The 24,403-nt window shown below is 49.3% G+C and overlaps 1 protein-coding gene across 4 annotated transcripts in view; it reads right to left on the bottom strand.

Moving 5' to 3' along the window:
* Positions 1 to 892: 892 nt before the first annotated feature.
* TMEM201 (transmembrane protein 201) overlaps positions 893 to 24,403 on the bottom strand; it is a 46,588-nt gene continuing 23,077 nt past the window's right edge. For all 4 annotated transcript variants that reach the window (XM_029913517.1, XM_024204332.3, XM_024204335.3 and 1 more), the window contains 5 exons: positions 12,873 to 13,096; positions 5,757 to 5,828; positions 2,716 to 3,006; positions 2,006 to 2,137; positions 893 to 1,593 (listed from right to left, as the gene is read on the bottom strand). In XM_029913517.1, the coding sequence (XP_029769377.1) occupies positions 1,496 to 1,593; positions 2,006 to 2,137; positions 2,716 to 3,006; positions 5,757 to 5,828; positions 12,873 to 13,096 (817 nt within the window). In that variant the 3' untranslated portion in view covers positions 893 to 1,495. The remainder of the gene's footprint in view (positions 1,594 to 2,005; positions 2,138 to 2,715; positions 3,007 to 5,756; positions 5,829 to 12,872; positions 13,097 to 24,403) is intronic.

The following is a 24,403-nucleotide window of genomic DNA, read 5'->3' as shown; positions in this document are numbered from 1 at the left end:
GTAAGAGGATTCAAGACCAAAAGAAGAACAGGACCAGGACAACAGGAAGGTTCTGGGCAGAGTCCTGTCATGCTTCAGAGGCCTCATCCTTAGTGTTAGCCAGGTCTCCTTTGAGCCATGGGTTGGGATGTAGGAATTTAGACACTCGGGCCAAAATTTTCAGACATGCTTAGTGATTTTGGGTGCCCAACTTGACACCTTAAAAAGGACCTGATTTCCAAGGATGCTAAACACTCACCCTCTGGGAAAAAAAATTACCTGGCTCCTTTAAGGCATCTCAAATTGGACACCCAAAAAATTGAGACTCAAAATTAGAAACTATTTTTGAAAGTCTTGGGCGACCACCATGGATTTTAAGGGACATCCTGGATGCTTAGCAGGTCTGGTGTATCTCTAGCTGAGAGAGACTTGCAGTTTAGCCAAGAAGGCAATACCTTAAATAGTGAATGATACAGGCCTCCGCCAACCACGAGGAGCCAGGCCTCTAGACTGGAGCATGTTATCGGACTCCTCCCTGTTAGAAGCGCGCTTCACACAGTTTCCAAAACAGTAGGTTTATGTGGTTTACAGTAAGAACAAGCTGTGCAGCTCCCGATGTCAGCAAACACACCAGCAGTCAGAACTGCAGCCTGGAGCCCGAGGCACGATGCAAGCGCATCAGGACACATCTTAGGACAGTAGTATCGGCGCCTCCCGGCAAGGCGAAAAATGTGGGTTTGCTTTTCTGATGCAGACGTGCCCAGCCATACAGCAGCTGTACTGATTTGAGCAATGGACATGAACTGTTACCAGGAGCCAGAATTGCAGGAAGGCAACTGGCTAGAGAGACCTCAGACAGCAGATTGGACTACCAACCCCCCCCCCCCCCCCCACACACACACAAACACCCCAATATGCAAGAGAATCACGGAGCAGCTTAGGTCCCCCCATGGGTTCCGGAAACCTTAAGGAGGACATAAAACCATTCATATAGAACGAACCAGGGAGAGTGAGAGGGAGGGAGAATAGGTGCCAACAAGGAAACCAGGCTGAGGAAACCATTTCAATAATCGAAGCCCAGGTCCCGCCTCTTGTCTCCAACTTATTTGTTCAAATTCTTCTTATTCCATCACCACTGTCCATCTGAGGTTGGTTAATAGGTGGGAAAGATGGGATGAGACAAAGCCAACCAGGTCATTTACATCTTCTCCAGTTCATGCCACAGACCGATTCTTTAGAAAGAAGGTGCAAGGGACATTCGCTGACCTGGAGCCGGGTATTGCAAAGAGTGTCCCACTGGCCACCTCCAGCATCACAACAGCCCTTCGATACGTTCTGCTCAGAGGTGGCAACAGCAGCTGTCTGGTTCTGTGTCACTGCAGCCTGGCAGGCAGTGGTTGATAAGCAGCATGCACCTGTGGCATGGCCATAAGACACCAAAGCTGTGGTTGAATTGTTCTTGTGTCAGCGTCTCTTGGGAAGTAGGTGGTGCCAGAGAGAGCCGGGGCGGTGCAGGTCAGCGCAGGCTCTGGTAGAGGTAGGCTGATGTGAAGATCGCATTGGCTGTCAGGCTCATGGCAAGGAGACCTCGGATAACGGAGTTACCAAAATGACCTTTGCAGGAGCGAGGAGGGGGGGGGAAAAGATGCCAGAAAGAGCCGTTAAGAAACTTGATGAAACAACAAACACAGAAGTCTCCCTTCCCATGCCCAACATTTTTTATTCGGCTCAGAAGTTGGTGAACCATGTTTCCAGCCACAATCCAGGCAGGAAAGACTCTGATGCACTTCTCCATTCAATTCTTTCCCATTCCTTTCTAATCTCACCCACTGTTTCCTGACCCAGGAGAACACTGTAGTGCTAGTGTTTCTCAGACGGTCTGGGGAATACGGAGACCCTTGTAGTGAAGGCACAGAGGAGATCTGCCGCCTTTGCCTGTCTCTGCCAATGATTTTTGTTTGATTATTGCCAACAGTTCGTACACACACACACACACACACACACACACACAGAGCCTGCCACCCACCTCTCCAGCCTGCTAGGTCTTCTCCTTTGGTGGTCGTGTCCACCACACAGGTGGATGAATGTGACGAATTATCCTCTTTTTTGATGGAATTATTACTGCAAATACTCCCTCTTTCCACGACTGACCTCATATCTGTGAGAGGAGAGGAAGAGGCACCATGAGAAAAAAACAGATGTAATGGAAATGATAAACCTGTCACCAGAAGTGGATGATGAAACATTGCAGAGCAACGCTGCACAAGAGGTTAGGACTGGAAGCGAAGACAAAAGCCAAATCCAGGAGCTCTTTGGCATAAATCATCAGTGTGAAACAAACAATCCTAGCACAACTGCAATGGCTGGATGAATTTCGGAAGTCAGAACGTAATTATCCAAGCTAGAACGTGGTCAGGACTATTGGGCTAACACCCATAATCATGTGAAAGCATCTATGATAATCCAAATAATAAAAAATAAATAATAATGGGATCTTAAATGACAAGTGGAGAAGATCTTGGTTTCACCTCTAATCTGAAGGACAGGGCCTCAAGCAGTACAGTGGCCCCTTAATGACACAAAGGGCCACTGGATCCAATATGGACTCTCAGCTACTAAACCATCAGCACCACTTGGGTTTTCCTTGATGGGCTCCCCTCCCTTTGCCAACTGCTTAGCTTGCAAGCTGACCGACTGTGACTGGACTGGACTCTGGGGAAGAGGTCAGGAACGTACCATGCATTCCCCGCTCGTTGAGGTTCTTTTTCGGGAACGGGGTCAGCTCAGCAGCGAAGACGTTGCTGTCGGGGTGGGTGGGCTCATCCAAGCTGGTCGGCGTGTGCAGGGCATCACTCTGGGATGGAAAAAGCAGCAGCTTCTGCCCTTTCAGGTTCAGGCGTGCAGGACTGATGAGGGGCCGGCGGTAACGCAAGGAGCCTGAGCTGGAGGTGACGGACCCAGCCACCGAAGGTGCTGGAGATGGGATGGGGGATGGAGCGCAGCTTCCAGACAGCAGGGAGTAGTACTCTGAAATGGAGATGCGCCGGGGCAGAGAGAGAGGATTTAGGTTGGGAAATGTGGTAGGTGTGTTCTCCAACCAGTCTGCGAGAGGAGGGTGTGTATGTGTCCCTATTCATTTCAAAAAGTCCTTGCCATGCTATGAGTGACAGGAGCACCTCCTATACCACCATTCTTTACTCTGAGTACACACATTGTAAGATCAGGGCGGTCGGAATTCAAAAGTAATTCTCTGCAGAGCCAAAAACTTCTATCTTTGCAAAGGAACTTGGGAAAACAAGGCATATCATAGTAGTCCTCAGTTAACTCCATTAAGGCTCTGTCTATACACAAGAGTTGCAGCAATTTAATTAAGTTGATTTATAAAATGATGTGTTAGATCTGTGCAACTTCTGTAGTTAGAAAAGGCACAAGACTTCGCTCCATCTAAATGGAGATGGTTTAAATTTACTGTTGCCTAACAGAACAGGTTAGAAGGTCAACTCTCCTTTCACTGAACTTTTCACCTCATGCAGCCCAGGTTCAACGCACTCAAATACCCCCATTCTTAATAGGTCCTGAAGCAGGCTGCCAGGCAGGCTTCAACCAACCAGACCCACAGCAGGGTGGGTTACTTGCTCCACTGCAGGGAACTTTCCAGGTTTTCCTCCCCCATTCCCAGCTGCTTTGGAGAATACATGCAAAAAACCATGTGATTCTTCCAGCGTCGTGTCTGCCCCCGCCACCAACCAGGCTAATAGGGGCAATTCAGCACAAACACTACTAGACTCTTACCCTTTCCATCCTTTAAGGTTCCCCAAGCCATAGATCAGCTACTTCTACTGCACCATCACCCCAGCATCTATCATGGAACTCAATGGAGTAGACTCAGCTGGGATTTCTGGTACTGTAACCGTGATGTCACATCATGGTTCATGCTGGTGCATCACAATGGGATAACTTTGGAGGGGAGGGGAGAAGAACACTTAGAACAGGGGAGAAAAGGTAAGTTTGTAATGGCCTGACAGCCCCTTTGGGTCTGGTCGCTGGGCTCATTCAGTGGAGTTTACATTTTGCATGCAGCTTATTTTTAAAGGAGTGATTCTGGCAGGTACTTTGAGACTGTTTGTTTGACGAGCCCACCAGGGGGGTGGGCAAGGAATTAACCCAGACCGCAGCTGCGTTTTGATTGTTAAAACACGGGCAGTATGAACTGGATGTACAGGCAAGGGATCCAGACGGGGACAAAAGTTCTGTCTGGGGTCAGAAGTGCAACAGAGAGGTCACCGGTATGATGTGGCAGCAAACAGGCACAGCAAAGGAGTTTGATAATCAGTTCCTTGGACAGGAAAAAAAAACTAAAGAAAGAGGAAAAGAGCTGCAGATGGAAAGCTTGAAATTATTCAGAGTGATCTCAACTTTTAAATGTTTTCCAATATTTTTGCAGCTAACAAAAGAAAGTGAAGCCTGGGGATACCCACAGTAGCTTTTACCCTTTACTCTTCAGTTCTTCCTCCTCTTCCCATGCCTGACTCATCCCCAGTGGCCCTACATAACATTCACCTCTCTCCAAAGCCAGGTAACCATAACTGCATACACTTGTTGCAGGGCTAAAGCACTCCAGCCCACACATGCACCCTCTTCCTGTTCTTCTCTGCCTCAAGGGTGGATGATGCTACTTCTGCAGCATTCCCCATCCCTGTTGGCCCAAGAAATAGAGAACCTGATCTCTTACATGGCAGCATGCTTTACTGCCACTGAGTGACTAAGCCAATTCAAGGTCCAGTGGTGCGTGTAACATCCCAAGCAAGAGCAGAAGTCTCAGACCACACCCCAGTGGGCAACCAAAACCATTGGAACTGGCCAGTCTCTGTGAAGAGGCCAAGGACTGAACGGGCATGGAGAGTACATTTCCCTCTTAGCTTTGAGGTGTTGCCCACCAGATCAGGGCTGAAATGCAACCTACTTCCACTGCTGCTGCCCAGGCAGCTGCCTAGAGCCTGCAGGGCTCTCTCTGGCACTAAATTTAGACTTTAAAAGGGGTGTGTGCGTGTGTCTGAAATACTAGATTTCCCACCCCATTTTTTATTCCAATTGGATACCTGTTATGAAGCCATTTGCAATAAGGTTTTATAAAGGGCGATGAAGAGGACTCGTAGCTGTAGCACTGCTGATGCATCACTACACCTGCAAACCGTGATCCTGACTTTGGTGGGTGAGGGAACGGGCAAGGACTTTAGCAGTGGAGTTGCACTGCAGAGACCTTTGGAGCGGTATGATCTGGAAAAATAATAGTGTTTGGAAGTCACTCTGACCCTCGCCCACTCAACAGGCATCATGTTAATGTCATGTCATGTTAATGTCCAAATCCAAGGAAGGCTGGTCTTGTGTTTAAAGCACTGCACTGGACACTGGAGATTTGGTTCAGCTCTTGATTCTACTGCAGATGCTGTAGCCCATTGGGTAAGCCACATAACCGCTCCAGGCCTGATCTACAGAATGGGGAAGTAACCCTTCCTAGGTCTATCTTGTCTACTTAATTGTAAGCTTTTCCGGGCAGGGGTTGCCTTACTGTGTGGAAGTACAGCGTGATGAGGGTCTGAGTCTCAGTTCAGGCTACCAGGCGCTACTGCAATCTTACTAACGATTACTCTGACCTTTCATTGGAAAGTGGGCAGGAGGGAAGAGATGGGGAAGAAATAGGATTAACCTTCTACCGTATGTTTTAGCAAATCATTTCAATCCCTGGGAGCCTCGGCACTGCCAGTTCTCGCCCTTACCTGATGCAGGCGACTCCTTGGACTGAGATCCCTGGGACGCCGGGCGGCTTCCACTGAACAAGTAGCCAGAATCTAAAAAGCAAACCAAAGAAACTCAGCACAGGTGCTAAATACTGTAGCAAGCACCAAGAAAAGCACCTGTATTGTCCAGCCTCACTAACACAGGTGACAAGGGGAGGCTGTAGTAGAGGGTAAACGTGCCCGCTCCAGCAGCTTCCTCCCAGGGCTGTTGCGTGCTCTGCTAGAAGGGGCTCTTCATAGCCCCAAGCTGTCACACTGTGGCAAAGGGGACACAGGCCTGACGTGCACAGGGGTTTGAGCGTTCCGTCATCCAGTCCACCCCTCTTTCTACAGAGCTGGCTTCCCCCCCCACCGAGGGTGACCAGAGGGCACGCTGCTGAAGACAAACTCAACTAAATTACGTGGAGCCAGGCGGCCGGGTGGCATTCAGGGACCCCGTGTAAGTGACAGCTGGCGCATTGCCCTTGCGGAGGACCCCAAAGGAAAGCTGCATGGACTAGGGCTAAGCCACTTCTAGCTCTAGTTCCACAGGCCGCATGATCCTGACCCCATCTGTTGCTTCCTCTCGGCGCCTCCTTTCTTTCCTTCCCTTAAATCCTTGTTAAAGCCCCTCCTGACTGGTTCCCGTAGCACCCCGCCCCAGGGCCGCCCAGAAGATTCAGGGGAACTGGGGCAAAATGGGGGAGCTGCGGCGCTTGTATTCACCCGGCAGCAGTCCGGGTCTTCGGCGGCATTTCGGCGGCCCTTCAGTCGCTCTGCGTCTTCGGCAGCACTGAAGGGGCCCCCGCCGCCGAAATGCTGCCGAAGACCCGGAGCGACTGAAAGGCCCCCCACTGCCGAAGACCTGGACCGCCACCAGGCCACGGCTCACGGGGCCCCTGCGGAGCCTGGGGGAAATTGCCCCACTCCCCCCCCGGTGGGTCTGCCCTGCCCACAAGATAAGGCTCAGACCAAAAGCCCATTTAAGACTGTGACGGAGTAGGGAGTGGGGAGTATTGACCTGGGAATGTTGTGTGGGAGTTTTACTGGTACTGTCTGCATTGGTGCTGGATGGTGGTGGGATATCAGGGTGTGACTTCTCTTGAGGGAGGATACCTTAGCACGTAACCTGAGCCCAGGAGGGGGTTGGGGCCAGGTGACACCTTCTGCCCAGGAAACTTGACAAATGCGGGAGGAGGAGCTGGGGTGTGTGGCTGGGTGAGATGGCTGGAGGGGGTTTCAGTTTGGAGCTGGCTGGGGAAAGAGAGGGAGGCCCAGAACCGGGGTCTGGCCTCAGGTCCCAAGATGGACCTGACTGAGGGATACTGTTTTCTATAACTACAAGCTCTGTTTTGGACTGTGTTCCTGTCGTCTAATAAACCTTCTGTTCTACTAGCTGGCTGAGAGTCACAGTGAATCACAGGAAGTTGGGGGTGCAGGGCCCTGTCTCCCTCACACTCCGTGACAAAGACCCTATAGAGTGTCACCCCAGGGTCCTGCCCTCTGCCAAGTGAAGAGCCCTCCAGTTTCAATTCAATGTTCCCCCTTCTCATTCCCTGCCCTGCTGTGCAGTGTGGTGTTGAACAACTGTCACCTTTCCCCCTAGAAGTGGCTGCATTTCATTGACTGGCAAAACTAGGGTTAAACTATTTGGGATCAGAGAGAGAAAGAAACATACGGTATTATTACTACACCATATGTCTCAGCTTCCCAGAGAGTCTGAGCAACGGATGCATTATGTCAGAGCGTTTCTGGTGACCAAGGCTGCTAAGTAACTATTTCTGAGTTGCATCCCCTGCCTTTTATGGTTCAGTTCTCCTGCCTGAGCAGGAAATGTTCAATGCTGTAGAGGGAGCCAGCACCAACTGAATGCCTGAGAAGTGCAAAGGCAAATTAAGCACACAGAGTGCACAAGTCCCCCCTGAGGGATCCCTTCTCTGCCTAGCTGCAGGGGAACAGAGGCAGCCAGCAAACTTCAAAAAAGTTCTGGGTAGGAGGCAGGTTGAGAGTCCCACAGCAGCGACAGAGGAGAACTTGTGCCCCCCCACACCATGTTCCCCAGACAGCCTCTGCAGGTGCGGCACTCAGCATGCTCCTTTGCTCTACAGCTATGGACAAATGTGTGACCCTTGGTGCTTCCCAAGAGGATCTTTATCCTTGTTTGAGTTCCTCGGTATCTTAAATGAACACGAAGCTGCTGGCCTGACGAGGAGCTGGGGAGAGGGTCTGAGAAGGCAGCAGGAAGAGGAAAAAGAAAGAAGCTGGCAAGGAGACTTGTGGCTTAACTGACACCAGAAGAAGATTCTACCACTCTTTGCTGCACAGCACCATTTGCCAGTAACTTACAGGACTTTATTTTGGTGCTCATTACTTTCAGGATCCCACCTCTGCTCAAAAGATCCTTCCAGTTCTCTATGATTGCAAAAGGACAAACCGAGCCAGGATCTTTAGGTTCTAAGCCCTGTGCTTGGAGAGTCCCCTGATTTGGCATGAAGTTTTGGATCTGGACCCCCGCAGCACCTTAAATGTGTTGCTGGCTCAGTGCTATTTTAGAAAGTATCAATACCAGCTCCCAGCAATCGCTTGCATGTGGCTCCCTCACCAGGGAGCCAAGGGCCATTAGGTTCACATTTCCTGCCATGCATTTGCTTGTCACTATTTTAAAGGATGGAAGGTAGAGAAAAGATTCCACCTTCTCCTGCACAACTGAGCACGCAACTCTCTCTCTCTCTCTAGATTCACATTCTAGTGACAGAATCACACGAATTTCCATCTGCGTCTCTGGATGTGCAGCGAGGAACCTATGGTAAAGATCAGCTAAAGCAGCTAGAACCAGGAGAGCCAAGCGTTATACCCAAAACCTCAGGCCTTACATTGTCCTTTGGGACAAAGCTATTTAAATAAATATTGTTAGAGGTGCCAAATGGGTTTGGAGACTGAAAGCCCTGTTATGAGCCAAAGAGATGCAGGGCAGACAGGGCAAGCTTCCATGCACTGCTCAGCCCCTGTGCCTCAGCCTGGAGCTGCAAAGCCATGCAAAAGTATGGACCACACAAGGATGGTGGAGCGGGGGGGAAAATCACAGCTGCATGGCAGATTTGCACCTGCTGTCCCCAGTTGTAAAGGACTAGGAAGAAGGATGCTGTGTCAAAAAGCCACCGTCCTGCTGAAAGGTTTTGCACGGCTGTTCTTTCAACTGCTCCTGATGGATCCAGGAGAGCTGCTGGTAGCACTGTGGTGTTATTCTAGAACCCATCAGTGGCTTGGCCTCTGACCCGTGATAATCACTCACTGACAGGGCACCGCAGAGCTTTCCTTGGACGGAAAGTGGCGTGTCCTTGCTGGTTTCAAGAACAATTTAAGCCGAGGTTTAACGCACTGGTAGGAGAGAATCTTTCAGCAGCCTTATAAATCTTCCCTGCACTGCACAGACCCTTGTCAGAAGCCCTCCCAGCCAAGAGGTACAAAGCCGGGAGACTCGGGGATTGCGGCTACGGCTGTGTTTGTGCACAATAAAACCAGACTTAAAAGATGGGCCAATCCTCTGCCCCATCCGTTTGTAGTGAGAAAAAGCAGCCTTACCCGCAAGCAGATGTACGCCAGTGAGAAACAGGAAAATCAGGGCTAGTTTACACGAGTTACCGCTCAGCAAGTTGGTGCACTGCAGATTCACGCCCGCCTGGCCGTGCAGTAACTAGACAAGCCCTCAGTCTCGGATTAGGATAAGCTAACTTAGCCCTGGTCTACACTGAGGGGGCGGCCGGGGGGGGCGGGAGGGGGAGAGGGAGAAATCGATCTAAGTTACACAACTTCATCTACGTGAATAACTCGACTAGACGCGATAAATCGATCCCCGCTGGATCGATCGCTGCCCGCCGATCCGGCGGGTAGTACAGACATACCCTAAGTGACTCAGGCCCTTTTTGTTCAGTTACTTTAAGACAGAGACAGCTCTACACTTCTTCCCACAACCACGATCGTCATTAGCTCATGCCCCCCCATCATTGGCCCAAGAACTGAGCTCTTTCACTCTTAGACGATACCACCATAGGGGAAGGTTGAGCCCACTGGATGGGCAGCGTGCAGGTGAAGTTTGCATCATTGCTGCCTGGGTTGCACTTATTTTAGATGTCTTCAAGCTGCAGAGCCAGCAAGTTTGTACCTTTGACTAGCACTGAATTCACATAAAAAAAAAAAAAAAACCAAACCAAAAAACGGCGCCGCTTTGCAGCCTGGTTCTCCCCCACATTAAGAGATTTAAACTGTAATGATTATTATTTAAGCTCAACAGCTCTTTTCACCTGCCTCGTCCAAACACGTTCCTAAAAAAAACCCCCACAACAACCCCAGAAAAAGAGTGGGTGTGTGGGAAGCATACATTTAAATCGAGACAGACCCTGGATCTCAACACTGAAATGGAGACCACAGGCTGGGGCACTTGTTAGGGTGTTTAAAAGACCTCAGAGACACTCAGAACTACTACCAGAGCGGGTCTGGGACCGGGATATGGAATACAAGACCCTGCTGATGGCCGTAAGTTCTCCCCAGACTCTTCTGGCTCCAGTTACAGCACACTGGCCCAGACGACAGATTTGAGCAGTGTGTTTTACGCTTCTGCTGCTAAGGAGGACGAGAATGCCCCACTCTAAGGCTCTGACTTTTATTAAGCTTCCTACCTCCCTCCCCCCACCACAAAAATACTTCTAACACATCTTACAACCACCTGTGGGTGAAATATTTGCTTCCGCCCTCCACCCTCGAACAAAGGCAATTTGATCTCCCACAACAGCTGAGTTGGAACAGGGCTCCCACCGAGGGCAAGGACCCACACTACATTGATTGCCATCCAGCTCCCAAAGAAAAGTCTCAATGATTGATCTTTCCCTCTCTTCACAAGTGTGGAGGGTAAACTTTTCTAAGCTGCCCTAAGAGACCCGGATGCCCCTTTATTAGGAATTGGAGACCAGAGGCTTTGAGGAGAAGATCTAGCCCACCCAGACGTCTTGAGGCAGTGCTTCTATCAGAGCACTCTGCGTTAGGGGAGAGAGAAGTTAACAAGCTGGTTACTTCCTGGTTTACAACCTTACATTTCACGGAGATCCATCCTGAGGAATTCTGAACGGATACATGAGCAGTCTAGAGTCCAGTGAGATCTTCTAAATACTTGAAGGTCTGAAAGGGCGAGCAAAACTCAGACCTGGTCTACACTAGGAAATTGGGTTGGTATAGCTACATCACTCAAGGGTGTGAAAAATCCACACCCCTAAGCAACATAGCTAAACGGACCTAACCCCCAGTGGAGACAGCAGTAGTTGGACGGGAGAATGCTCCCATTGACCTAGCTACTGCCTCTCGGGGAGGTGCATTACCTAGGCCGACGGGAGAACCCCTGGTGCAGCTGGGCCACTACAGAATTTTTCGTGTAGATGAGCCCTGAGTCAGGGAAAGCTGGAGCTTTAAAAAACCAGGAGATTGTTAAGCAAGAGTTACTTTTCAAAGACAGGCTCAATCTGACAGTGGGTAACAAGTTAACGTTGCTCTCTGCAGCTTACCTCAAACACCCTTTGGAGGGATGGTTCAATGGTCTAAGGATCAGATCTGCAACAAACACAATTCCCTGGGTCCACAGGTTCAAATCCCAAAAAGGTTGACTCTGCCATCCCGGCCTTTGCTACTGGCCTGTTACTGAGACAGACACTGACTATAAGGCAGGATCTTCTGTCCAAGGGAGGGTCCCAGCAATTGCAGAAGAGTTGGGAAGACTTTGACCTACTAGGGCCCCATAAGACTGATGGGTGACTCCTGGTATGTTTTTATTATGTTTTCTCAGTGATGTTTTTGCTTTAGGAATAAATGTGCTTGCTTAGAACAGCAATTTATATGACTGGTAAATCACACCTGTCATCGCCCTCGGAAATAAAGCAAAGCATCAGCGCTGGCCACTAGGCAGTCTGGCTTGCTGGGGGTATTACAGTGAAAGGCAAGGGGCTGTGGAGCCTTAAAACCCCTGGTCAGAAGGCAGTGGAAACAGGGTCCCTACCCAGAGACAGGCGATGGCAGTTCTGAGTCCTGACTGGGCGCTCCTGGAGTGGACCATGGAGGGAGGAATACGGGTGCAGTTATCCCTGATACTGGGATAGCCGTGCTGTGGGGCTGAGATATTCCGACCGCTGCCTTTTGTTTCAGCAGTGGGCAAAGCAAGCCCTGTGCCTGCAGCTCATGGAGAGCTTTGGGTTGAAAGGCCCTAAAGGAGACATAGTGACACTTTTGAAATACAAATCTGAGTGACTGATCCTCTCCTCACATGATTTTTGTGATTACAGATACTGAGAACTAATAACTTTCAATCTAGTCCACTGCTGGGGAATGGAACTCTCTGGAAAACAAAGAGAACCTCTAACTAGAAACATTAAGCTGGTCCGTCAGTCGGGGCAGTGGTCTTTATTCCTGCTTCCCACCTCCATGAACTCCACCTACAGCTACTCATCTACCAAGCTAAGAGCTTCTTTGCTCTATCTAGGTGGTGATGAGACCAAAGTTCGTTGTCTACTATTAAAATCAACTGCTTGAGCAACAGCCATGGCAGAGCATTGTATGGTACTCTTCTGCACTACAGGGACTGCAACCATCCAAGGATCAGCGAAAAGCATTTACACGTAACCTTTATCAATAGCTGCCACACGGGCATTAAGAATTAGCTTATGTACACGAGCGCTAGCTTACAGGCTCTCTGTTGCCCTTGAAGAATCGGTTATACCGAACCAGCAGGCTGACCATCTTAGAAGCAAGTACTATGCTATAAATGCTGTGCCTATAGAATCTACGAGATACCTCTTGTAAGACCTGCAAGGAGAGAGAGTGTGTATGCCCAATTCGTCACTGCCCACCAGCGTGCAGTTATTTATTCCGAATAACCAGCACTCATCATTCAGTTTGCACTTTTACAAGCAACATCATAAGGTGCACGACAATGACCTCTAACTAGACTTACTCGTCTATTAGGCAATAGGCCAGTCACATTCCAGTGGGCGGGATTCCATGACCGACTCCCACTTGAGTGTGAACACAGCTATACTTTCATTTCCATCAGGTGTAGAAGTGTGGTGCACGCCTTACCTGTCCTGGCTAGGGAAGGGATGGTGCCCAGCGAGAGGGCCCTGTTCAGACGTCCAGGGAGCGAGGAAGAGGAAGCCCTGCGTGGGGATCTGAAGAACTGCTGGTTCGTCAACTGGAGGATGCTGGGGGGCGTTGGGATAAAAACAGACGGCGAGGCAGCGGAACAAGGGAAACCAATCCCAGAGCCATTGGGGAACAGAGCAACCGAATCCCCGGAAAGAAACCTGTAAATGACATGCATGACAGATATTCAGCAAGGGATAAATTCCAGCATCAACTGCTCACTGTGCTCTGACAGATGCACCAAGAGTGCAAAGCGACAAATCTCCATTCAGCAGTGCAGCTCAGTATGGGTTGGTATGCTTGGTGGGGATGCCAGCATTACGTGAATGCCTAGTCAATCTACACAGGGAACATAGCACCAAATTAATCAGGAGTTGGCATCAAGTGGTGCCAATGTGAACCCCACAGACGTTCTATTCCAGCAATACTGAGAAAACCACCATGTCCACCTACCTCTAGTTAGTGCAGGGGCTGGCTACAAACCGGTTAAAGGAGTTCACAACAAGCTAAGATGTTAGGCCTTGTTTACATGAGTCAGTTGCACCTGTTAAACTAAAGGGGCGATTTTAAACTGGTTTACTTACAACCAGTGTGGACACTTACCTCCATTTGAGTGGTTTATTTTGGTGTCGCTTGAATCAGTTCCTAATTGATTTAGGCTAAACTGAAGTAAGTGTCCACCACAGGAGTTTTCACTGGTTTTAAGTCAGGGGTTCTCAAACTGGGGGTCGGGACCCCTGAGGGGGTCACGAGGTTATTACATGGGGGGGTCGCGAGCTGTCAGCCTCCACCCCAAACCCCACTTTTCCTCCAGCATTTATAATGGTGTTAAATACATAAAATGTGTTTTTAATTTGTAAGGGAGGTCGCACTCAGAGGCTTGCTATGTGAACGGGGTCGCCAGTACAAACATTTGAGAACCCCTGTTTTAAGTAAACCAGTTTAAAAATCGCATCTTCAGTTAAACAGGTGCAACTGACTCACGTGGCTAAGGTCTTACTCTATAGGAAAGGATCTCATGGTAAAGCAACATTGTTGCCCACTTCAGCAGTGTCCCATCACCATCAGCTCTCTCCCATGACTTCCAGCATGAATCACAGCATTCATAGTAGGTTAAATTCGAGAGCTGCCAGTTTGCGCCTCCTGTATTTCGAAGTATTGCTTTTTGCTGCAGTTCAATGCAGCAGCAATGTGACTAACTGATTTATTTAGGCCAATGCAGAATACTCACAAGTCTAGGACTATAGGGGTTAACTCTTGCTGATGAGCAAGGGAGCTTGTATTTTTCTTTGTTCCAGGACACTGACAGGGGGTTACACATTTTTGGCGTGTCTACTGATCCATTATCACGTATCTATCAATACCTAAGTTTCTCAGCGTCCGAATTGAAGATCTAAAAGAAGGTGATGTTTAGACTCCAGTGGAATAATACTCAGGGGATTCCATCAATTTACATTGAGGCCTGGGGCTCAAAGCAGTTGGTGGGCCAGATTCTCCGCTGGTGTTCATTGGTGTAATTCCACTGGTTTAATGATCAGCTAAGAAACTGACCAGATGTTGATAACTAGAATGGCTTATGACAGGGATAGGCAACCTATGGCACAGGTGCCGAAGGCGGCACGCGAGCTGATTTTCAGTGGCACTCACACTGCCTGGGTACTGGCCACCGGTCCAGGGGGCTCTGAATTTAATTTAATTTTAAATGAAGCTTCTTAAACATTTTAAAAACCTTATTTACTTTACATACAACAATAGTTTCGTTATATGTTATAGACTTGTAGAAAGAGACCTTCTAAAAATGTTAAGATGTATTACTGGCATGCGAAACCTTAAATTAGAGTTAATAAATGAAGACTCAGCACACCACTTCTGAAAGGTTGCCGACCCCTGCCTTATGAAGTGCATAAAAATACAGTACCAATGGTGTGCGCTTGGGATTGCCATGATGTTCAGGGGAGCTAGGTGGTGAATAGAATAGCTTCCATCTCTAGAGTTCAGAGTTAAAAATCTCACCTCTGGTCATGCTAATATACTGAACATGAATGTGGTGGGCTCTTGTTCGCTAGCACCTCAATTCTCTAGCCAAATTACTTTTATGACCCCAAACTACTGTACTACCTGAGCACATCACAACCCTCAACACATTATCCTCACAACATCCCCGGCGAGGCAGAGAAATGCTGCTATCCTCATTGTACAGATGGATCAGTGAGGCACACAGAGACTCTATGGAGGAGCAGGGACTTGAACCGAGATCTCCCAAGTCCTAGGCTAATGCCTGAATCATCCTTCCTCCACTCCTTCTCTAGGTGTTGCAGTTCACACTGATGTGCACTAGCAAAGCTATGCAGTGGGAATTGTGCTCCCCGGTGTTGCACGTTGCTTGATTGGCTCACATCACTTTATTAGTCTCTCTTACTTTCATGGACACACACACACACAAAATAATGGAGTTCTCCACGTGGAAAAGTTTAGAAAATTTAAAAGTTTGCCTATAATCCAGAGCAGTGATTCTCAACCTATTTACCACTGGGGGCCGCATATGGAGCTCTGTGTGTGTGTGTTAAGTGGGCTGCATCCACACAACATATATACTCCCTGTATGGCCCTGAGGATGTCACACGGGCCGTAGCTGTGTACTGATTGGGCGACAGATTGAGAACCACTGATCCAGAGCAACAACAGCCCTGGTTTCATGGGCGGCGAGTACCATAGGCTGGGGAAGGCTGTGCCTCCCCAAACAGCCAGGTGTGGCGCTGCCCATGCTCTGCCTCCAGGCTCCCCCCTCCTGCTTCTGCTCAGTGTTGCTCGGGGGGGGGGCAGAGGGGGTTCAGTTGCATGCCGCCCACCCTCCCGTCGCTCCAGGCCTGGGGGAACGGGGGTGTTCGGCCACGTGCCACCCGCCCTCCCGGGCTGCGGCTGCCCTCTTGGTGCTCTGGGGCCAGGGCCGTGCCGCCCACCCTCCCCATGCTCCGGGCGTGGAGCCTCGGGTGGTAGGGACAGGACTGGGGACTAGCCCCCCCCAGCTGGTTCCCCGGACCACCCATGTCTGGTTCCCTGGACCATTTCAGAAAGCTTCCAACCAAGTCTCAGGAGGGGTCTAGAGGACAGTGCTCCAGGCCTAAAAACATAAGAGGAGATGTAGATTTAAAGACGTACATACCAAAAATGCCAGTGTCAGATATTGTAAAATAAAGCTCTCACAACAGGGTTCTCTTCCATAGCTGGGACAGCCATGCCACAGGGATGCGTTTTGGTTTTTTTTAAATAGGGCAACACAAGACAACTTTCCCAGCATTTTACCCACAGGATTACTCCATACAAATAAATATGCCGTTAGCAGAACTGCATTAGATGTCACAATTCTACCACCTACCTTACATTGGGTTCATAGCCCTCTAATCAACCTAACCAACCATCTATCAAAAGTAACTCCCATTTCCGCCCTCTTCCATTCCTCCTGGCAATTTTGAAGCAACCATGGTCATCAGAGCCCCTGGATGTGTACGCCTAGCTCAGGTGATCTACAGAGCATCAGACACACAGAGTCGACTATGGAGCACACAGAGTTCTGTTCTCATGACACTACAAAAAGCGATGCTTACGCAGGCTCCAATATCAGAATCATGGGGCAGGCACACGCTTAGGGCTAGTCTACACTGGCAACGCTAAAGCACTGCTGCGGCAGAGCTTTAATGTGGCTTGTGTGTCCGTGGCAGAGTGCTGGGAGAGAGCTCTCCCAGCGCTCTAAAAAAAACCCACCTCCACGAGGGGCGTAGCTCCCAGCGCTGGTGCACTGTCTACACTGCCACTTTACAGCGCTGAACCTTGCTGCGCTCGGGGTGTGTGTGTCACACCCCTGAACGAGAAAGTTGCAGCGCTGTAAATTGCCAGTGTAGACAAGACCCTAGTTTCTGGTGGCTTTTTTAAATTGTATTTTTGAAAGATGTCACAGGAAAAACCTGCTTTATTCAAATTTTAAACAAGATAGCCCCATGTTCTGTTGCAGGATTTGTAAAACAGTTAAAAACTACAGGAGAGGAAAGCAAGGAGCGGTGAGAAGCAAACTGCCAATACAATGAGAAGTAATGGGAGAGACAGTGCAATGATAGGGCATCTATTTGCACACTTCAGGCCCATTACTTAGAATGTCAGAAGTCTAGGGACTCTCAGATGTTAAGAAAGTGACTTCAGAGCAAAGTGATGTAGTCCTGTAGTTACACTGACTGAGCATCAACTTGCTAGAGAAATACTTTACCTTTTTGTAGTGCCTGCTTGCAGAGGACCTCAGAACGCTGAAACATCTCACTAATCTAGTCTCAACATCTCTGTGGAGGTAAAGTGTTACTCCCACTATAGATGGGAACACAGACACAGAAAAGTGAAGTAACTTGCCCAAGGTCATACAGGAAGCAGAACAGGGAGTAGCTTGTGTGACCCTGTGCTCAGATTTATGGTGATTTATGCTACATAGCATTTTGAAACAAATGAAGCACATGTCATTCTCTTTCATGGATAATGTGGTGATAGTGACACAATACAGCAACAAGACAAATTTGTCTAGAACAAGCAGGTTAATTTTAAAAGATCACTGCACTTTAAAGGACAGAGTCAACAGCTGAAATTTTCCTCTCTTTTTAAAAGCAATCTGCAAGTGTGGGACAAACGCTCAACTATCCAACTAGTTTCACCTATCAGGCTAAACAAGATCTGCATCAGCCAACCTTACAGTAACGTTCTCAGGCTGGACATGTGTTTTAATAGAGGCAAGCAGCTTATCAGTTAACCAAAATCTTCCCTCTGCTTAGATTCCAGAGGGCCTAGAACAAATGCTGTGCTTCTCAAGTCTAGCTTTACCCTTTAATGTTCGCACTCCCACTCCCCCAACCCACGCACCCAGATCCAAGCTCCATCTGTGGAGCTGAAACGGATGTACACAGCTGGACCGGGATGGAAATGAAACAAGACGACGTGTCAGTGGAAGTCGCCCATCCCAGAGAAGTATCCACCACGCACAAAGTGGCCAGAGCAGCGAACAAATAATCCAAGTCATCACACATGGTTGGTCAGGTTGCTTTCTCCTACCGCCACACCTTGTTAAGTTTTGGGGCAAAGGGTTTGATTTTGGACAGCTCCTCTCTGTGCCTGAACAGTGTGTCCAGCTCGCTGGCTGTTGGAACTTTCTCACTTGAGAATTGTGAAGACTGTACAGTCATTCGGCACTTTCAGAGTCCATGACTGGGATTTAAGCTACTGTTTGAGTTAGATTTCTCCCTCCTTTTCTTCCTGTAGACCATGCGGCTCTACAGTTTTACTGTGTCCTAAACCTCACCCAGGCAGAGGGTCTCCAGTCTCCCAGACAGTGGAAGCAGGGAGGGAAATTATACCCCTTGTGCCGTATTGAAACGGGAACTCTTACTGTCAAGAAGGACAAGAGCGGCCAGATAATCGGAGTAGAGCGCATCAGGCCCCTGGCACTGACCGACGGGGAGGAGAGTTCAGAAGAAGAAGGACTCTTGGTTTGACTAACTGTGAACAAAGTTAGGTCCTCTGGCTGTTTTAAGTCAACAAGCATAGCTTAGTGGATGCAAAATCCTGCCCCTTCTACTACACCCATCGCTGTGGCTTGTCCAGTGGTAACGTCTTCCCCCCAGCTATAGTGAGCAGTGAGTTAGGCACTGCCTAGCAGTAGAGCGCTCGCCTAAGCAGTTTATAGAGGCAGGTGGGAAGGAAGAAGAGGAAGAACAGAGTCACTGTGCAGGAAGCAGCCACATCAGGCCCTAAAAACACAGCAACGCAGGAGAGAGCTGTGACCTCTTCTCTGTGCCTCCCCAGGGGGTTAAGAACGGGCTCTGAACTGCGTTGCTCCATGCTGTGCATGTATAAACACTTGAGCAGCAGTGGCGAAGTGATGAAAAAAGGCTTTGGAGTCAAACGGGTGTTGGAAATAGTCAGGGCCAGGAAGCCGTTTATTTTAAAACTCAGTGTCATGAACAATAATCTAGTATCTTGAGTAGTGTTTACAGTGATTCTAAAATTACTAGACAGTCAGCCACAATTCTACTGTACAGGTACTTTTAAATATCGGTTAAGTAAAACGTTGCCTGATATGGGACAGTATGCAGGACTGGAAGAGCCGCCTCTCACCAGCAGGGGGGTGGATTTAAAGTGCACTTCAGAACTGAATACTGTCCCTTTGGAGAACATCCGCTACTACTATGAAAGCCTCAAGCGTTAAGCTGCACGTTTCACCCCAGCTGTGCGCAGGCTGGATGCTGGTCACAAGCAGTTCTTACAAATTAAGCCAACCCCCCCCCCCCCCCCAATTTCATAGACAGAGTCAAACAAGCTGGAGCAATGGCACCAGCTATTGTATTAATATCATTTTTTATAATAAGAGCATAAATAATTCCGCTACATTACAGCCACATATATATCTGCTGCAGCGTCTAACATGATTATTAGCATCACACAATTTCAGCTTGCTTTAAAGTAAGGAGAGCACACGTTAAAACAAAACACTGCAACAAAAAAAGGTTACATTTCCCTCCTTCCCCCATCCATCTGGCACCCCCAGCTCATGCACCCCACAGACTTGTACCAGGGAGGGAAAGGAAGGGTTAATAGCAAGGGAAAGCTGGGATATAAATATGCTGAAGTAAAAACCGCAAGGGGGTCAATTTACATGCAAAGACTCAAAGCAGGTTTCGGAAGGAGAGGAGCAGCAGCTGGGTGCGTTGCCCTGCTGCAAATCCTTTGCGCTCCCCTCTTCCCCTGCCAAGGTCTGCAAAGCACCTTGGAAATATAAAGCACCATCCAAGTATCCTCTCAGACCCAGCCAGCCCCGTTGGTAGGTAACAGGACAGACGCACTAGCCCAGCTGAAGCCCGGGCTCTCTGTCCAAGCCAGCGAGCTCAATCCCAGCTGAGGCAAAGCCATTTAGTGTTGTAGAAGTTAGTGTATCAGTCCACTTCTAACACTGAAGCGATTGTTCCTGCTGACAAGCAGCTGCCTCCCTCAGCCTTGGAACAGAGGCTGTAGAAGGAGCAGAGTTCACAGACAGAGTTTGTCACAGGGTGGCCAGGTTTAGACTGAGGCACAAAGCCAGCCACCATTTCTCACCACCCACTATCCCGGCATGTTTGTAGCATCACGCTAATAAGGCAGAGTCCTTCCTTGCCCCAGTTTGCATCCTGCACTTGGATCTGCTGGCGTGCCACCAAAACGAGGCTGATAGAAGCACGGAGCACCTGGGCTGGGTACAGGCACCTGATCACATTTGTGTGCACAGGCCTGCAAGGCTTTGGGAATCTTCAGGCAACAGCCCTGTTTTGGTGGCTGATAAAACAAGCCACAAGCTTCCTTGCTGACTGATCTACAGTCCAGCTGAGGACACAGCAGGAAGGTCAGGGGAGCAAAGCACCTTAATTCCTGGTCTGGCCCACTGTGGTGAACAGCCCAGACGGCATTCCGACTTGGGCGTTTCAAGAATGACCCTATGAAAAGGCAGCATCGTGATTTATTTATTAGCTCTGGTGACTGCCGTTCCAAAGACAGTCAAAGCATCGGCACGCAGTCAGGCTGCAACAAGAGATGAGAGCCTTCCACCCAGATCTAACGGCATAAAACTACCCAACCACTCACCCAGTACGACTGTACACCCTGTATGGATCACCCAGGGTATGGAAACAAGCATCCTACGAGCTACACTGAGTTAGGCAAGATTGGTACAAGGAGGACAGGGCAGATTAATGTTGAGTCTTCCAGTGAGTCAGTCACTGACCGTTTGATTTCACTGCATTGTGCAATTCCATTAAAAAAAAAAAAAAAGTTATTTCTACTGATTATTTCTAGCCACATGCAGCAGCACGCACCTGCCGAGGCACCCAGAAGTGTGAAAGTAACATGACAGCGTGTTTGATGAAAGCCTCTAAGGCTAAAATAAAACTGCTTCCAGTATTTTCCAGAAGCTTGTCTTGCCTTTGCAAGTTTTGATTAGAAACCTTTTAGGGATCCCAAAAAACTGGCTAAAAGCACTCTGGGCTCTCTATCCCTTCAGCAGTACAGCTTAGCAGGTACCCAAAATACCTCTTGATACACCAAGATGTTAATTTGTCAGGGCATGTATATTTCACACTCCCCCTGCCTTGGGGTCATTAACTCCAGTTTGAGTTCATGCTTGCCAGCGAGCAGTAACCGACTATCCAGATCAAGGGATTCTGGCCGTCCAGTTTAAAGATCGATTATTGTCTCGGCTGCTTCCTGGTGTCTAATTTCCCCTGCACCCTCGTCCACCCCCACAGCAGCGTATCGGCGGAAAGAGAATGGGGCTAGAGACCAAGCACACTGGATGCCAGGCGACATAACACGGCCAGCAAGCTGGGGTAAGTTTCTTTAGAAAAGGTGCCAGAGACCTATAGTGGCTAGAGGCAGGACACATCTAAACAGTTAGAAACAAGGGCACCGTCAAAGGGAAGGGAAGAGGGCAAGAAGCCTGCCACGTGACCGAGGCCCAAGCGAAACCTCAGCTGGAAAACCACCGCCGAACCTTTGGGCGCCAGGAAGAAAATGGGTCAAACGGTTCTCAAAGGACTGCTGCTTGAGCTGCGGTTGAGCATCTTCTTGCCAGCTGGGGAGTCAGCCAGGCTGATCCTTGGAGTGAGACCTAGAAGGTCAGAACAGCCTCAGCCACTTTCCCTGCTCCCACTGGCAGCGTGGCAGGCTCCTGGACAGAGGAGGCGCTCGAAGCAGCACCAGAGAAGACAATTCCCCTAAGGGAACAGGCACGGATGGGTGGGCAAAAGAACTTCCACCCTTCAGAGAGCTGCAAGCAGCAGTGCAATACAGATTGCAGCAGCACTGAAGAGGCCTTTGCCCTGCCGTGGTCTGGATCAGCTGCTGTGGCTGATGGCTCAGCAATAGGTTTGATCGGCATCGCAATCCTGGGATGGGCTCAAAATAGGTAAGACTCCATCCTAGCAGGTACTTGGTGTATCATTAGCCATGGAGCCTTTCAGCTCACATGGGGCCAGTGTGAACTCCCACAAGGACTTTATTAGCTCTTGAACTGGATGCCCTGGCAAGAGCTCACAGCCCTCTTTCCTGGAACGGATTTGATGCGTTCCCTTAGCACGAGGTTCCCCACATCACAGTCTTTCCCCAGCACCCGCTTCCACCTGACTCTGTGCCAGCATCCTTTGGACAGCTACACATCTGCCATGCACAGCGCGCCCTGTGGTTACATAGGGATGCCAGAGAGGGACAAGCAACCTAGAGTGAAGAACTGTTAATGGCTGTGCAGTCACAGCCAGCGTGATTGGCAAAACCACCAGGGGATCAATTCCATACCAGGCGCTCACTGACACCAAGGAGAAACCGAGCCCAGGCCACTGTCCTGAGCACAGTGCTCCGTGCAGCACTAGCCCTCTTAGGAACCGGCAGAAACACACACAGGTAAATGATCTGATCCTTGACCTGCCAGTCCTCTGCAAACCCAGCGGAGGAGCCCTGGTATACTGTGGAGGATGAGAAAGAACGGGGACACTGCAAATGAGCAGGTGGGATTAGCTCTTTACCCTGCAAGCTACAGTGCTTTCCTCACTGACCACCTTGTTCTGCACTCGTCTCAAAAGGTTCCTCCCCCTTGCCCTGTTCCCCTCTGCACACACACACACACACGTGATGGCTACCCACTATGCCGGCCTCCCCTGAGCTACAGACCTTACTAGGATAAAGGGCAGGCCATGCACAACCCCCTCCTCCACCATGAACAACAGTATCTTAATGCCAGTACCATGTGCTTGTTTGGGCACGAAGCACCCATTATTCGCTAGCCCTGATCGAGGTGTTCAGGCGCAAATGACCCGGAAGCTGCAGACAGCTAGAGACAAGAGTGCCAGAGCAACCTCCTTTAGGTGCCTGTAGAACTGGAGACTGCTGTGGGCTGAAGAACAGAAGTCTGAGTTGAACGCAAGAAGCTTTAGAGAACAGATGAGTAGAAGTGCATTTGCAAAGCTGCTGGAGCCTTGAGGCAAAAGTGATGCCGCTCATGCAAAGAGCTCACAGACGGACACCCGGCAAGTCTACCAAAACCCGCTGGTGTCATCAGAGATCCAGACGTGACCACGAGATGATAGACATGAGCAATGAAGAGGGGAGATTATTCCTTGGCAGCTTGTTAAAGAGGAAATCTGAGAACCGGTAGGTCCTCTGGTTCAGAGAGGCCTCACAAGATGAAATGAGCAAGTTCACAAGGCTAGAAGGAACCTTTCAGCAAGGCAAGGACAGAGGCTGTGGGTCTCTAGCCAGCTAACGCGGCAACGCAGCGGAGTGAAAACTTGGCTCTCGTACCATATAGACTTTGCTGGAGACTGAAAAACTTCCAAGCAGGGAAACAGAAAAGCAAAATACTGGATACTCAGCTCAACAGGACTTGCATTTTTATGCAGCTTAGCTGTGGACGGAGTGAACCGGAGTCAGATCTGGCTCAACTGCCAGTTAATTTATTATATGGTTTTACCCAAGACAGTTCTGATGGTCAATATAGCTATAGTTACTGATGCATTTGCAAGGATTTATTAGGCAACCAGTTGGCCTGTAAGTCACCAAGCACCGGCACTCATTGCGAATGACCACTTTGTTAGATGTCCATGTCAAAGACTAGGGACTGTACCACATTCATAAAGGACATGTGAGCAGACATGTGGCCTGTTCCGCTTCTTAGATCAAATTCCCTCCCGCTACAATTCCATTTTGGAAGGAGAAGGCGCAAAAAGAGAAATCACCATGTCTCTGGGAATCTCCGGCTTGAGGGGGTGACACAAGATGATGACTGTGGGCAAACTTCTTCACTCCTTTCTTCTCCTGCCAGGAGCCCATGTGATGCCTTGCAGCATTTGCTTTTAAAAAGAAGCCCTTTAATGCAAAGGATTGTGTCCCCCATCACAACTGAAGCCCTGTATGGCAATCTCAGAGAGCCCAAGAGTCAAACCAGTAATAGAAAGCGAGGCTCTCACCCTGGCAGGTGCCCCTATAGGTCAGGGTTGAGCAAGGCTGGCAGAGCAGTGGGGAGAAGCTTGCCTTTGCAAATGCTGGGGCTACTGTGGATAAGTAGGTCTTGATTCTCCAGAGCAGCGCCTTTCACGAGCACCAAAGTTGTATGTGTGTGTGTTTGGGGGGTGGGGTGGGGGAAGAGCAGGGGGTGTTTGTTTGAGGGCAGAGAAGGGATTTGGATAGTAACGTTACCTGAAGAGCCCAGCAAAAATTCTCAACAAGAGAGATCTTAAGGTAAAGCTACATGGTCAGGCTCTGTGCATGGGCTTCCTGGAACAGTTGCCAGACATGGTTACAGGAGTTGCTGTGACAGCTGCCCAAGTTACAGTCGCACTGCTGTTTCTATAGGAAAGAGAATGGCTGTACATTCCAGCCTGCAGCCAGCTGACTTGGTTTGCTCTTACTGGAGATTTCAT

The sequence above is a fragment of the Terrapene carolina genome, unplaced genomic scaffold (assembly GCF_002925995.2).
Source record: "Terrapene carolina triunguis isolate 2854851 unplaced genomic scaffold, T_m_triunguis-2.0 Scaffold714, whole genome shotgun sequence".
Taxonomy (NCBI): domain Eukaryota; kingdom Metazoa; phylum Chordata; order Testudines; family Emydidae; genus Terrapene; species Terrapene triunguis.
The sequence above is the reverse complement of the archived record's forward strand: the minus strand, read 5'-3'. Positions and strand labels throughout refer to the sequence as shown.